This window comes from Raphanus sativus, chromosome 1 (genome assembly GCF_000801105.2).
Source record: "Raphanus sativus cultivar WK10039 chromosome 1, ASM80110v3, whole genome shotgun sequence".
Classification (NCBI taxonomy): Eukaryota; Viridiplantae; Streptophyta; class Magnoliopsida; order Brassicales; family Brassicaceae; genus Raphanus; species Raphanus sativus.
In genome coordinates, this window is record NC_079511.1 from 10,821,614 (window position 1) to 10,836,756 (window position 15,143).

The 15,143-nt window shown below is 32.4% G+C and overlaps 5 protein-coding genes across 5 annotated transcripts; all 5 read right to left on the minus strand.

Annotated features, from left to right (window-relative positions):
• Window positions 1-679: 679 nt before the first annotated feature.
• LOC130508178 (hydroxyproline O-galactosyltransferase GALT4-like) lies at window positions 680-1,247 on the minus strand. The gene is made up of 2 exons (XM_057003489.1): window positions 1,032-1,247; window positions 680-939 (listed from the first exon to the last, which is right to left on the minus strand). Exons 1-2 carry the CDS (start codon window positions 1,245-1,247, stop codon window positions 727-729), a joined length of 429 nt encoding a protein of 142 aa, XP_056859469.1. The 3' UTR covers window positions 680-726.
• An 86-nt stretch (window positions 1,248-1,333) lies between these two features.
• On the minus strand, window positions 1,334-2,697 carry LOC108814627 (F-box protein At2g38590-like). The gene has a single exon (XM_018587242.2). It carries the CDS (start codon window positions 2,695-2,697, stop codon window positions 1,459-1,461), a length of 1,239 nt encoding a protein of 412 aa, XP_018442744.2. The 3' UTR covers window positions 1,334-1,458.
• Window positions 2,698-6,962: 4,265 nt separating this feature from the next.
• On the minus strand, window positions 6,963-7,734 carry LOC130512513 (hydroxyproline O-galactosyltransferase GALT4-like). Its single transcript, XM_057010575.1, has 2 exons — window positions 7,519-7,734; window positions 6,963-7,423 (listed from the first exon to the last, which is right to left on the minus strand). The coding sequence occupies exons 1-2, from the start codon at window positions 7,732-7,734 to the stop codon at window positions 7,214-7,216; spliced, it is 426 nt and encodes a 141-aa protein (XP_056866555.1). The 3' UTR covers window positions 6,963-7,213.
• An 86-nt stretch (window positions 7,735-7,820) lies between these two features.
• Window positions 7,821-9,245, minus strand: LOC130512511 (F-box protein At2g38590-like). Its single transcript, XM_057010572.1, has one exon. It carries the CDS (start codon window positions 9,182-9,184, stop codon window positions 7,946-7,948), a length of 1,239 nt encoding a protein of 412 aa, XP_056866552.1. The 5' UTR covers window positions 9,185-9,245; the 3' UTR covers window positions 7,821-7,945.
• Window positions 9,246-11,144: 1,899 nt separating this feature from the next.
• LOC108814611 (hydroxyproline O-galactosyltransferase GALT4) lies at window positions 11,145-13,934 on the minus strand. The gene is made up of 6 exons (XM_018587222.2): window positions 12,951-13,934; window positions 12,611-12,849; window positions 12,248-12,538; window positions 12,043-12,171; window positions 11,687-11,968; window positions 11,145-11,592 (listed from the first exon to the last, which is right to left on the minus strand). Exons 1-6 carry the CDS (start codon window positions 13,750-13,752, stop codon window positions 11,383-11,385), a joined length of 1,953 nt encoding a protein of 650 aa, XP_018442724.2. The 5' UTR covers window positions 13,753-13,934; the 3' UTR covers window positions 11,145-11,382.
• Window positions 13,935-15,143: the final 1,209 nt, after the last annotated feature.

The window sequence follows — 15,143 nt, forward strand, 5'->3', positions numbered from 1 at the left end:
GCATAGACCATTTGCTATAAACAAATTGGGGTTGTAAGTAAAAAATGTGTAGTTGAAAAACAATTTTGCAAATCTCATGGAAGAGGTCATTTTCTGTCATTAAACCTCTTTCCTTGCATAAGCGGACCATTAATTAATGAGGTGATTAAGACAACATGTGGGGGACCATTAATCATGTGATGCTACATTGCTTATTTTTTACTATCTGACATTGCCTGAAAAAGCAGTTACTCAGATTGGTAACTGTTATAAAAATCACATGCTGCGTTTCTGCTTGGTGCTTTCTTTCATACAGTAATTAACATTTAGCATATTTTTCAGGGACATATCCTCACACGACCAAAAGGTTTTAATTCACAAGCTTCCAAAAAAGTTGGTCACCAAATACTCATGTTTATAGTGAGCAGATACATCCCTTGCTACAACTTTAGTCACCAAACACTCATGTTTTGCATCTCGACAATTACATGTTAGCATGTAGTTGAAACAGAGTGATGGCTGACTTCTAGTAGTACCACTTGATTAAATATTTTGTAAACACAGCAAAAACAATTATCTCAGTCAAGTTTTCAAGATCCCTTCATTAAATATTATATAGATAGATACATTATAGATAGTTCCTGTCTATAAATCAGAGATCTAAAACAGTTAGCTCCATAAACTCCCATCGCTGCTTCATTTTCCTTTCTAAAGAGAATCCAGCCAAAAAAAGAAGACAATGTTATGTCATCGTCTCATGTTGCAGCAATGAGGCTTCCCGAGTCTCTGCAGCTTATCCCACATGCAAATCATCTGGCGAGGCGACTGATAATGAGCAGTGAAGTAGTCTTCTATGCATCCAAACTGGCAGAACTTGAGGCTGTGAACCACTGCCACCGGTCTAGTCTCGTTGAACTTCTCCACCCACATTCCCATGCTCACATCTTCCATCTTGAATAACTGCAATAACCAAAAAAAAGCACCACTGACCATATCAACAGATTCTAAAAATATATATAGATAACATTTTTCATGTTTCTTGAACAACTTACTCGTAATCTCTGCTGTTCAAAATCATCGACGATGAACTTAGCTATGTCATATGACAAGCTGTAACCCGGATCATTTGCATAAAGAGGATAATACTCTTCTGGCCATTCCTTGAAAGCCAACGTAAAATGTGAGCACCGCACGTTTCCTATCATATTTACCTCGTATGTCACAGCTCCCAGTGCGCAGAAGATTATGGTAGAAATTAGTGTTTCCATTCATTGTTAGTTCTGTTTTGTTTCTAATCATTCCTATGCCCACCTGAATAATTCGCCTTTTTATTTAGTTGAGTTTCTAGCCGTAATGAAGATTTGAAAGAGTTGTAAAAGAAGGTTTAACAACACCAAAACAAGGTCATCTTAAGACAAGACAAAAGTGAAGAATGAGTAAATGCAAGTACATAGACTAAGCTTTGTTAACTGAGACTATTCATCTCCTTTTTTTATCATATCGTTGAGTTTCTAAGTCCTTGTGTTCTTTCCTTTTTCCTCCCACAGCAGGTTGCTTGATTTGCACTAGGCTTGGAACATAAGACCACACCTTTACGCTACAGTTTCTGTCTGTGCCGCCTAAACGTTCTCCGAGTTTTAGCTTCTTTAAGTATCCATCCTCTCCAACAATGTTCAATGTTTTGGAGTAGTAACTCATTGCCACTTTCTTCTCCTCGTCAATAAAGAAACTATTGCTTACACTCAGATGATAAACTCCAGTTTCCACTGTCAAGAACTTGGTCCACGACACCTTTTCAGCCTCGATCTTAGTACTAATCCATATCTCATAGTCCCTTGGATATCTGTTGTGAGTAAGTAAAACAGCAAGCTTCTCTCCTCTAACACATGACAAAGTCACATCATCCTTAGCATCAAACGGCAGACGCAGAAGAGGACCAAAACTCTCACTTGTAAAATCGAAACAGATAATGTGATCGTCAAGCAAGTCTTTTTTGCTACTTTTTGAAGCAGGCCAGTAAGTGTTTCCCTTGAGAGACACGCCAGGCTGACCAAGGAGTATACGCCAGTGTGGAGTGATATCAAGAGTCTTCCATGTACTAGAGTTGAAATCGTAAATCTCGTAACATGAATACTGGTGCGTAGGTCTATCATAATAATTATCTATAAACCTCAACAATTTGTAGCCACGAGAAGATGAGCTTTTGTCCTCGTACCCGAGAGCGTATGCGGACCTGTACCATCTGTATGAGCGGTGAGAGTATGTAGACTCTATGGACCTAGTTTGACCCAAATATGGATTCCAAAAAATATATTTGGTAACATCATCTTTCAAGACGCATAACAATAAACCATCGCAGTGGAAAACTTGAGATATCTTGTTCTGTTTGTCTAGGCAAGTAAGTCTATCTTGGCACTCTATGATTGGATCTTCATCGGTGCAGCCGAGAACGACCCTCGTGAGATAAAGATTGTAATCCATCATTGCGATCATCAGAGACTCACCTTCCTTTACAGTGCTTAGTTTATCAATATGCATCTTTAAAATGCTTCGACTTTTGGATAAAGCTTCCCACTCTTTGCAAGTTAATCTCACTGCTCCCATTGATTTCAACGGAAGCCTAGACAGAATCTCCTCTACCAGATTCACCGGAAGATCGGAGATCTTCGTCGTTGTCTCGATCTTGATTGACTTGCCGCGCGAAGAAGTAACCATCATTTAACCACTAGGGTTTTGTTAACAAGAATCGAAGCTATTTAATTAAGGTTTCGGTTCCACAATTTCGGGTCATTGTTAGGCCGGATTATACGACCCAACACTGTTTTGTATACATTGTCAACAACCAGAAAAAAAAAAAAGCCCACTGAAATATTATACTCTTAGATATTTAGTAATGATAATATTTAAAATTTTATATTATTTTAATTCAATGATAACTGTATATTTCAGTTTGCTATTGTAGTAGATTTTATAAATAATTCAATAAATAGACCTTAATCCGCAGGCTCATGCAGATGGATTTTTATTTTCAATGTATAACATTTATAAACGATCAAACGCCTTTAATTTATATTTTGTATTTGGATGTTAAGCCAATTAAAGAGATATACTTTATCTAACAAAATTTTTAGGGGGATTAGTGGGAGATAAATTTAGGCATAGTTGATTGATTTTAAGAATCAAGAAATTTGTTAAATTTATAAAAAAAGTTCTAATGATTTTTTTCATATTTTAAAAGTCTATAAAACTATTCTCCTTAAGTATATATGTGCATTATTTGAAAAGTCTTGTTTTATGAGTTGAAATGTTAAAAATCTAAATTCCAATAACAATAGATTTTGATATAATTAAAAATCTTTTTAAAAAAATTGAATAACAATAAATTTTATATGTCAATGAAGAATTATCAAACCAATTACACTTGATTTTATAAGAATAGTAGAATTTATTAGGCAATGACTATAAATTTTTTAAATTCTAACAATTATTATAAATGTAACTCCCAGTAACACTTCCTTTTGACCATTACTTTCAAAACGCATAACTATATTTAAAAAAGTATATTTTTAATAAGTTTGGTTCTATTTAGAATATTTTTTTTATAGATATGAAAGTTTGAGATGTGCTATCAGTTTTATATTTTAGTACAATGTATTAATGGATGACGGTCCACACCTTATGCGGAAGTTATTTAATTAGTTTTAAATATTAAATTAATTAAAATAGATAATTTGATTTATTTTAATACAACAAAATTTAGATAGTAGCTTATTACTTGCAAAATCTTTTCTTTCTTCAATCACCAAACCTCACAAGTAAAAAAGTCATCATGATAATAACTTAACAAGGTTCTATTAATATTTTAAAATCACATAAAAGTATAAATCTATAGAATAAAACCATAATTACCAATTCTTAGTAAAGCCTATGAAAGCAAACCCCTCTTCAACAAAAAAATAATATAGATGATTGAACTTTTTTTTTTTATAATTCCTATGAACATCAGTTTAATTGAATTTTATATAAATTTTCGGTACATAGGAGTTTGTATTAACATTTATTAATAAAATATACAAATTAAAAATATTCTTCTATTTAACTAAAGTTTTATAAACTAAAAGTAATAAATCATATATACTCCCTCCGTTTCAATATAGTTGATGTTTTAGAAAGATAATTTTGTTTCAAATTAGATGAAGTTTTGAGATTTTAAAGTTAACTTAACTTTATTGGAAAATGTTCAACCAATTAGATTTCACAGTCTCTTTTATTATTGGTTAATTGATTTTAAAATATTTTCTTAAAATAATATTTATAGAAAAATCTAATTTTCTTAATCTTTGTGCACTAAGTCAAAACATCAAGTATTATGAAATAGAGGGAGTAAAAAAACTGAATTTCTGAATTATAATGGCAAGAAATTGTATTCTTTGAACTCACTGGTTTTGATTGGTAAGTTAATGAAATTCATAACACTAGATAACTCTTCAATGATATAAAAAATAAGAAATATTGCTTTTAAAAATAATAAATAAATAAAAATATTATAAAATTTAATATTAGTAAAGTAAATATAAGATGAACATATGTATATAATTGCTGCTAAAATTTGATAATACTCATTAATAATTATTCAGAATATAATGAAAAACTATTTATTAAATAATCACTAATTTTTAAAAAAAAAATTAAAATTCAAAACATGTAAATTAAGATTAATGACTAAATTTAAAATCGCGAAAAATATGACACATAAGCCTCTAAAAACTAATAAAACATGACAAATAAGTAAAATGATATTATACGATTTAAAATTACTATAGTAAACATAAGATAAACATATCTATAAGATATTTCTTTAATTATTAATTATTGAATATAATGAAAATTTTATCAAACAATCACTATTTTGTTTAGAAAACTAACTATTCTAAAACTTATTTGTTTAAACTAATGACTAAACTTAAAACAAGGAAATTATGACACATAACCTTCTAAAAACTAACAAAAAAATATGACAATACGCAAAATAATATTATACGATTTAATATTACTAAAATAAACATAAGATGAACATATCTATAAAATTATTGCTAAAATTTGAAAATATTATTTAATAATTATCCTGAATATAAAGAAAAATATTTATTAGATGATCGCTAAAATTATTTATAAACAAAAAATTAAAAATTATTAATTGAAACAAATGAATAAATTCAAAATCATGGAAGATATGAGACACAAGCTTCTAAAGCTAATAAAAACATGAAAAATAAACAAAATAATATTATACGATTTAACATCACGAAAGTAAATATAAGATGAACATAACTATAAAATTATTGCTAACATTTGATAATATTCATTAATATTATCCTTAATATAATGAAAAATATTTATTACATAATCACTAAAACTGTTTAAAAACTAACAATTCAAAAAATTATTATTTAAAACTAATCAATAAACTTAAAATCATAGAAAATATGCACATATAAGCTTCTAAACTAATAAAAATTATAAACAAGCAAAATAATATTATATGATTTAATATTAATAAAGTAAACATAAGATGAACATATCTATAAAATTATTACTAAAATTTGAAAATATTCGTTAATAATTATCTTGAACATAATGAAAAATATTTATTAGATTAGCACTCAAATTGTTTAAAAACTAAAAATTAAAATTTTATTAATTAACACTAATGAATAAATTTAAAATCATGAAAAATATGACACATAGACTTATAAAAATAATAAAAATATGACAAATAAGCAAAATATTATTATACTATTAAATATTACAAAATTAAATAGAAGATGAATATAACTATAAAATGGTTGCTAAAATTTTAAAATATTCGTTAATAATTATCCTGAATATAATGAAAAATATTGATTAGATTATCACTAATTTTTTGAAAAACTAACAATTAAAAATTATCAATTAAAACTAATGAATAAACTTAAAATCATGGAAAATATGGCTCTTGGACTTCTAAAAATTAATAAAATGACAAATAAACAAAAAATATTATATACGATTTAATATTACGAAATTGAATATTTGAACATAACTATAAAGTTTTTGCTAAAATTTGATAATATTCGTTAATAATTATCTTATATATAATGGAAAATATTTATTAAATAATCATTAGAATTGTTTAATAACTAACAATTGGAAAAAAATTATAAATTAAAACTAATGAATAAACTTAAAATCATAGAAAATACGACACATAAGTTTCTAAAACTAATAAAAATATGACAAATAAGCAAAATAACCTAAAACTATAGAGAACATGAAAAATAAGCAAAATCACTATGACACATAAGCTTTTAAAACTAATACAAAGATAACAAATAAGAAAAATAACCTAAAACCATGAAAAACATGACAAATGAGTCATATCACTTCTTAAATAATTACATATACATAGATAGATAGTTTACTCAATTTTGACATGTTATCAGCACATACATGAAATTTGTTTTTTCTTTGTTTTCTGCTTTGTATTGAATATATTTGTCTAAATAAAAATTTGAGATGAGTTAATAGTCCTTTTTGGGTGTAGATAATAACATTAATTAATGAGGTGATTAAGACAACATGTGGGGGAGCATCAATCATGTGTTGCTCTACATACTTATTTTTTACTATCTGACATTGCCTGAAAAAGCAGTTACTCAGATTGGTAACTGTTTTAAAAATCACATGCTGCGTTTCTGCTTGGTGCTTTCTTTCATACAGTAGTTAACATTCAGCATATTATTGTTCGGGGACATATTTCTATTTATAATCATCACACAACCAAAAGGTTTTAATTTGCAAGCTTCCAAAAACGTTGGCCAATCTTCTTAACCAAATAAGCCACTAAACAGCTTTCTAGTGAGAAGAAGATATACATCCCTTGCTACAACTCTTGTCACCAAACACTCATGTTTTGCATCTCGACAGTTACATGTTATCATGTAGTTGAAACAGAGTAATGGCTGACTTCTAGTAGTACCACTTGATTAAATATTTTGTAAACAAAGCAAAAACAATTTGACCTCTCAGTCAAGTTTTCAAGATCCCTTCATTAAATATTATACAGATAAATACATTATAGATTGTTCCTGTCTATACATCAGAGATCTAAAACAGTTAGCTCCATAAACTCCCATCGCTGCTTCATTTTCCTTTCTAACAAGAATCCGGCCAACAAAAAGAAGATGTTATGTCATCATCTCATGTTGCAGCAATGAGGCTTCCCGAGTCTCTGCAGCTTATCCCACATGCAAATCATCTGGCGAGGCGACTGATAATGAGCAGTGAAGTAGTCTTCTATGCATCCAAACTGGCAGAACTTGAGGCTGTGAACCACTGCCACTGGTCTAGTCTCGTTGAACTTCTCCACCCACATTCCCATGCTCACATCTTCCATCTTGAATAACTTCAATAACAAACAAAAAAAAGCACCACTGAAATCAACAGATGCTAAAAATCCAAAATAAAGAAAACATTTTTTCATGTTCTTGCACAACTTACTCGTAATCTCTGCTGTTGAAAATCATCGACGATGAACTTAGCTATGTCATATGACAAGATGTAACCCGGACCATTTGCATAAGGAGGATAATACTCTTCTGGCCATTCCTTGAAAGCCAACGTAAAATGTGAGCACCGCACGTTTCCTATCATATTTACCTCGTATGTCACAGCTCCCAGTGCGCAGAAGATTATGGTAGAAATTAGTGTTTCCATTCATTGTTAGTTCTGTTTTGTTTCTAATCATTCCTATGCCCACCTGAATAATTCGCCTTTTTATTTAGTTGAGTTTCTAGCCGTAATGAAGATTTGAAAGAGTTGTAAAAGAAGGTTTAACAACACCAAAACAAGGTCATCTTAAGACAAGACAAAAGTGAAGAATGAGTAAATGCAAGTACATAGACTAAGCTTTGTTAACTGAGACTATTCATCTCCTTTTTTTATCATATCGTTGAGTTTCTAAGTCCTTGTGTTGTTTCCTTTTTCCTCCTACAGCAGGTTGCTTGATTTGCACTAGGCTTGGAACATAAGACCACACCTTTACGCTACAGTTTCTGTCTGTGCCGCCTAAACGTTCTCCGAGTTTTAGCTTCTTTAAGTATCCATCCTCTCCAACAATGTTCAATGTTTTGGAGTAGTAACTCATTGCCACTTTCTTCTCCTCGTCAATAAAGAAACTATTGCTTACACTCAGATGATAAACTCCAGTTTCCACTGTCAAGAACTTGGTCCACGACACCTTTTCAGCCTCGATCTTAGTACTAATCCATATCTCATAGTCCCTTGGATATCTGTTGTGAGTAAGTAAAACAGCAAGCTTCTCTCCTCTAACACATGACAAAGTCACATCATCCTTAGCATCAAACGGCAGACGCAGAAGAGGACCAAAACTCTCACTTGTAAAATCGAAACAGATAATGTGATCGTCAAGCAAGTCTTTTTTGTTACTCTTTGAAGCAGGCCAGTAAGTGTTTCCCTTGAGAGACACGCCAGGCTGACCAAGGAGTATACGCCAGTGTGGAGTGATATCAAGAGTCTTCCATGTACTAGAGTTGAAATCGTAAATCTCGTAACATGAATACTGGTGCGTAGGTCTATCATAATACTTATCTATAAACCTCAACAATTTGTAGCCACGAGAAGATGAGCTTTTGTCCTCGTACCCGAGAGCGTATGCGAACCTGTACCATCTGTATGAGCGGTGAGAGTATGTAGACTCTATGGACCTAGTTTGACCCAAATATGGATTCCAAACAATATATTTGGTAACATCATCTTTCAAGACGCATAACAATAAACCATCGCAGTGGAAAACTTGAGATATCTTGTTCTGTTTGTCTAGGCAAGTAAGTCTATCTTGGCACTCTATGATTGGATCTTCATCGATGCCGCCGAGAACGACTCTCGTGAGATAAAGATTGTAATCCATCATTGCGATCATCAGAGACTCACCTTCTTTTAGAGTACTTAGTTTATCAATACGCATCTTTAAAAAGCTTCGGCTTTTGGATAAAGCTTCCCACTCTTTGCAAGTCAATCGCACTGCTCTCGTTGATTTCAATGGAACCCTAGACAGAATCTCCTCTAACAAATTCACCGGAAGATCGGAGATCTTCGTCGTTGTCTCGATCTTGATTGACTTGCCGCGCGACGAAGTAACCATCATTTAACCACTAGGGTTTGTTAACAAGAATCGAGGCTATATAATTAAGGTTTCGGCTCCACTATTTCGGATACTCCCTCTGTTTTTTAAAGATACATATTCTACTCTTTTCACATATATTAAGAAATCACATTAAAAATGCATTGATTTTTGTGAATAACAATTTTCCATAATTTTTAACCAATAAAAATCCAATAAACACAATTAATTTTCTTGAAGTTAACAGATTTTCATTAAATAATACATTAAAAAAGTAAAAAATGTATCTTTTTAAAACAAATTTTTTCCTAGAACATAGATCTTTAAAAAACAGAGGGAATATCTTGTCAACAACTAGGAAAAAAAAAGGCCACTGAAAATATTATACTCATCCCGTTAAGATTGAGGCAGACCTCACAAAACGCCCACTGAAATTTTCTTTCTTTTATTTACTAAGATTGAGGAAATTTTCTTTCTTTTACTAAAGAAAATATTATACTCTTTTAGATATTTAGTAATGATGATATTTTAAATTTTATATTATTTTAATTCAATAATAACTGTATATTTCAGTTTGCTACTAGGAGTTTTGCGCCATGCACAGATATAAAAGTTTTAAAAATATTTTTACATAAACAAATTTTCAATTTTCAATTTTCAATATTTAAATTTAAATTTTATTAGTTAAAAAGTAAAACCATAATGTAATTTTTGTAATTTGATTTATTCAAGTTTACTTTAACTTTTTATTTTATTTAAATTGTAATAATAATAATTAAAAGTTTATAGAGTTATTTTATTCATATTATATTTTATTCAATTAAGTTTTATTTTAAATTTTTTCTAATAAATATATACATTAATATAAATAACATATACAAGTTGATAAATATATAATATAACTACACTTATTTTGATAATAAAAATATGATTCATAAATTGATGAAAAAATTAAACTTGTAATTATTATTTATATATATAGTTATATTATTTTAATAGATATAGAAAAATTATTAGTATAATCATATTTCTAAAATCTTATCAAAATTGATATTTGTAGAAAACAATATTTTTGATATAAATTTATTAGTTATTATTATATTACGAAACTTTACCAAAGACATGAATCCGTATATAGAAAATAGTCATTACCATATTTAAGAAATTTTACCAAAAACATAAATTTTAATATAAAAAATTTTACATATCAAAATTAAATCGATGTTATGTCATATTTCTTTTAAACTGTGTCTTTATTTTTGGTTAAGAGTAATTATACTGATAACACATATAGAAATCAGAAATCACTTATCAAATATAGTCTAGGGTATTGTAGTAGATTTTATAAATAATTCAATAAGTAGATTTTAATCCACTGGCTCATGCAGATGGATTTTTATTTTCAATGTATAACATTTTTAAATGATCGAAAAACTTTAATGTTATGTTGTACTATTTGGATGTTAAACCAATTAAAGTGATATACTTTATTTGACAAAAGTGTTAAGGGGATTAGTGAGAGATAAATTTAGATATAGTTGATTGATTTTAAAAATCAAGATATTTATTAAATTTATAAAATTTCTAATGAGTTTTCATATTTTAAAAGCCTATGAACTTGATAATTTATAAAAAAAATATTAATATAAATTATTTTAATTGAAAAATAATGTTTTGTTTAATAGAAATTAATGTTTCCATTCATTGTTAGTTCTGTTTTGTTTCTAAACATTCCTATGCCCACCTGAATAATTCGCCTTTTTATTTAGTTGAGTTTCTAGCGGTGATGAAAGATTTAAAAGAGTTGTAAAGAAGGTTTAATAACACCAAAACAAGGTCATCTTAAGACAAGACAAAGTGAAGACTGAGTACATAGAGTAAGCTTTGTTAACGGGGACTAATCATCTTCTTAACCAAATAAGCCACCAAACACTCATGTTTTGCATCTCGACAATTACATGTCAGCATGCAGTTGAAACAGTAATGGCTGACTTCTAGTAGTACCACTTGATTAAATATTTTGTAAGCAAAGCAAAAACAATTTGACCTCTCAGTCAAGTTTTCAAGATCCCTTCATTAAATATTATATAGATAAATACATTATAGATAGTTCCTGTCTATACATCAGAGATCTAAAACAGTTAGCTCCATAAACTCCCATCGCTTCTTCATTTTCCATTCTAACAAGAATCCGGCCAAAAAAAAAAGACAATGTTATGTCATCATCTCATGTTGCAGCAATGAGGCTTCCCGAGTCTCTGCAGCTTATCCCACATGCAAATCATCTGGCGAGGCGACTGATAATGAGCAGTGAAGTAGTCTTCTATGCATCCAAACTGGCAGAACTTGAGGCTGTGAACCACTGCCACCGGTCTAGTCTCATTGAACTTCTCCACCCACATTCCCATGCTCACATCTTCCATCTTGAATAACTTCAATAACAAAAAAAAAAAGCACCACTGAAATCAACAGATGCTAAAAATCCAATATAAAGAAAACATTTTTTCATGTTCTTGCACAACTTACTCGTAATCTCTGCTGTTCAAAATCATCGACGATGAACTTAGCTATGTCATATGACAAGATGTAACCCGGACCATTTGCATACGGAGGATAATACTCTTCTGGCCATTCCTCGTATGTTACAGCCCATTTACCGGTGCGTAGAGGCTTATGGTAGAAATTAATGTTTCCAATATAAAGGCTATCACTTTCTTTAACCTTCTCTGCTTCTTGGATCACAGCATCCACTCTCACAAACGTATCATCGTCACATTTCATTATATACTTCGCCGCCACTGTGCTAACCTATAACATACAAGATAAATTATCAGACAAGGTAATCAAAATGTACGAAAAAAACAACTTAGTAGGCTTATCACCCCATATTCGCAGATGGCAACCGTCTTGAGCACAACAAGATCATAGTGATCCATGTAAGGTACTATGACAATGTCACCAAAATACTCAGCTTCTTTCTTTAGATCCACATTGACTTCTTTTCTTCCGTGCTAACAACATGAACAAATGCTGTTAAACCAATGGCTATGTTAAAAAATGAGATTCTCTTTCAAGAAGTGTGCTTACCAATGCCACAAAGAACCGTGCGACAACTTTAGATGACCTAACTAGCTTTTGTTGCATCCATGACTTCCTCACAGCCATTCTCTCTGCAAAATGGTTACCAGCAGAGAGAATACCAATGAACAGCTCTACAGGCTTCTGAGGTAACGAAGGAGCTTTCCATCTGCTTTGCATCTCCATATGCTTTTGCGGCGCGAAACTCGGGTTCGTAGAGGGTAAAGATGAAGCATATATCGAATGCACATCAATGTTCCCCTTGACTGCTAATCCAGTAGCATCCTCTAGTACAAACCCCTGAAAGATCCATTATCACCATTACTTGCAGAACGGTTTAAGACCAAAAAAAAAAGTGAGAGAAGAACTTACGGTTCTGTAAGGGAAAGAAGTGATATGTCTTCCGTTAACGCTGATGTGGTAACCTTCCATCCCAGCTCTAAGGGTGAGAACAAAGAGCTTCCCTTCAGCAAAAGGGTATGGCCAATCATGTGTTGTTATCTTCCTCCTCCGACCCATCAGCCTGTCCAACCACCATCTCTTCTTTGATTCATCAGAATCATCACCACCATCATCCCTCTTCCACCTCTCACATTTCACCTCTCCATCAACTTCAACAAAACCCACAAACCAAATTAGAGTCTTTCCCATCAAAACTAGAATAAAAATCGAATCTTTTAAAAGTCAAAGTCAAAGTCAATTAGTCAAATACCAGAATCCTCGTCATCACTAGACTCACGACCATCACAGCGTAAAGCAGAACCCCACTGCATCCGATAACAAGTGTTCTGCTCAATCACTGGTCTCCCACTCCAATCACCTTTAATCCTCGGGTTGAAATGGAGGATCCGAGGCGGGTCTTCACCCTCCACCGCCTTCAACCCCTGAAGCTCCATCATGAACTGCGTCGCCGCACCCTTGCCATCTCTCTCCGCGTGCGCCCAGTGCGGCGTCGCCACCACAGTCACGTGAGATCCCAGCGTTAACCCGCACGGCAAAACCAAGATCCGGCTCCGGTTAACGAACTCCGACCCGGTAACCGAAACAGAGTCAGGACATTTCTCAGTCCGGTTCTTAACCGGTTTTTCATCCGGTTTGACGATTAAACCGGAATCGACCCCGTCCCACATTTTCTTCCCCGTCGAAATCGCGTGCTTCGCGGTCACGTGGAAGACCGAGAACTCGTCGGTGGATCCTCCTCCGCCGCCGCCGTCGAAAAGGCTCTCGTTGGCGAAGATCTCAGAGACGGTTTTGAACTCCCGCATTCTCCTCTCCGGTATAAGACCCGCCCGGTTTACCCGACCCGGTTCTTCTTCTTCTCCGAGCATAGCCCGGTTTGCTTCCCTACCAGCAGCGACCATTTGTCTCGGCAACGGGTCGTCGGACCCGGTTCGGAAGATGAAAGGGATCTGGAAGCTCATGCAGAGGAGGTAAAAGAGGAGAAGAGCTAATAGGAACTGAACAAGACCGAACCGGTTCAGTGAGGCGGAGCTATCGAGCTTAGGCTTCTTCATTTGCTCCTCAAAATCTCAAACTGATTTGGGAGAAGGAAAGAAAAGGAAAAGGGGCTTACGAATTTGGGTAAGCCATTAATGCAGGAATTCAAAATGTTGCTAGAAAGATTTCAAGAAAGGGGCAAAGACTTTTCTTGGAAAGTTTTCTTGATTTTGGGTTCCAACTTTAAAGCAAAACAAAAAATGGAGAAGGAAACAAAACTCTGCTTTGAAACAGCAAAATAATAATAATTTCTGTGCTTTTTTTGTGAGAGGTCGGTAACCGTACGAAGATGGCAAGGCGATTTACTGTAGAAAACTACGTCATTTGAATCGAGTTCACACACACTGGAAACTGGGAAAAAAAAAAGGTACTATTTTAATATTTTACCGTTTGTGTTTATTTGTGTGTGAATGATAAAACTCTGGTCCATTTTATAAAGCTTTGAGTAGCTTTGATATTTTGTCAAGTTTAAGTTATGATTATTGAACGTTCTTTGTGTAGGAAAACTCCAAATGCGAGTACAAAATAACCGCTAATTACGTTATTAGTAACAAGCTTCGGTTATATTTTTCTTGGTCCATGTTCCAAGTTAAGAAATTTATCACATGAAAAGTGAAATCTCAGTTTATATTTTAATGATAAAAAATAAAGACGGCCAGGTAGTTTCGAGAAGCATGCCCACCACACATTTTCAAAAACGGTAACACCAATATTTAACGTATTATTATTTGGGGAGTTTTATATTTGGTTTCACATGAAATCATTCGTCTATGCGGTTTGCAAATTTGCAAAACTAGACCACCGGTGAAAACGTACTTCAATAGCTGTCCATGTCGTCTTGTTTCGTTTTTACCGTTCATTTTTCTAATTCAAATTTGTAATAGTCACGGGACCATTTACCACAGAATATACAAAACACCTTATATACATTTTGTTTTCCACATGCTATAAAATTATGGGTGAATTTGCTGAATATTCATAAGAGGCAAAAGAATGAAGAATATAGTCATACTACGGTAATTCAAGATGGATGGGACAATTTACACAAAACATGACCAAAATCTTCTTCCAAGCGCATGCACGTAATGTTGAAATCCAAAAGATAAAATTGGCATACTATACTACACAGTATATAGTATAGTCACACGAATAATTTCACTCTAAATATACTATATTTCATTTAGAATAATATGACAATTGATGTTGGTTACCAACATAATGCAAACACAACCAAATAAACCTTAAACCTGCTACCTAAACTCAAACTCTAAATTCAAACTCTAAACTCTAAACCCAAACGGTAGACCTTTAAACCCTAAATCCAAACCGTATACCATAAACCCAAACCCTAAATCCAAATTCTTAACCCAAACCGTAAACCATAACGGAGCTACCCAAACTCTAAACC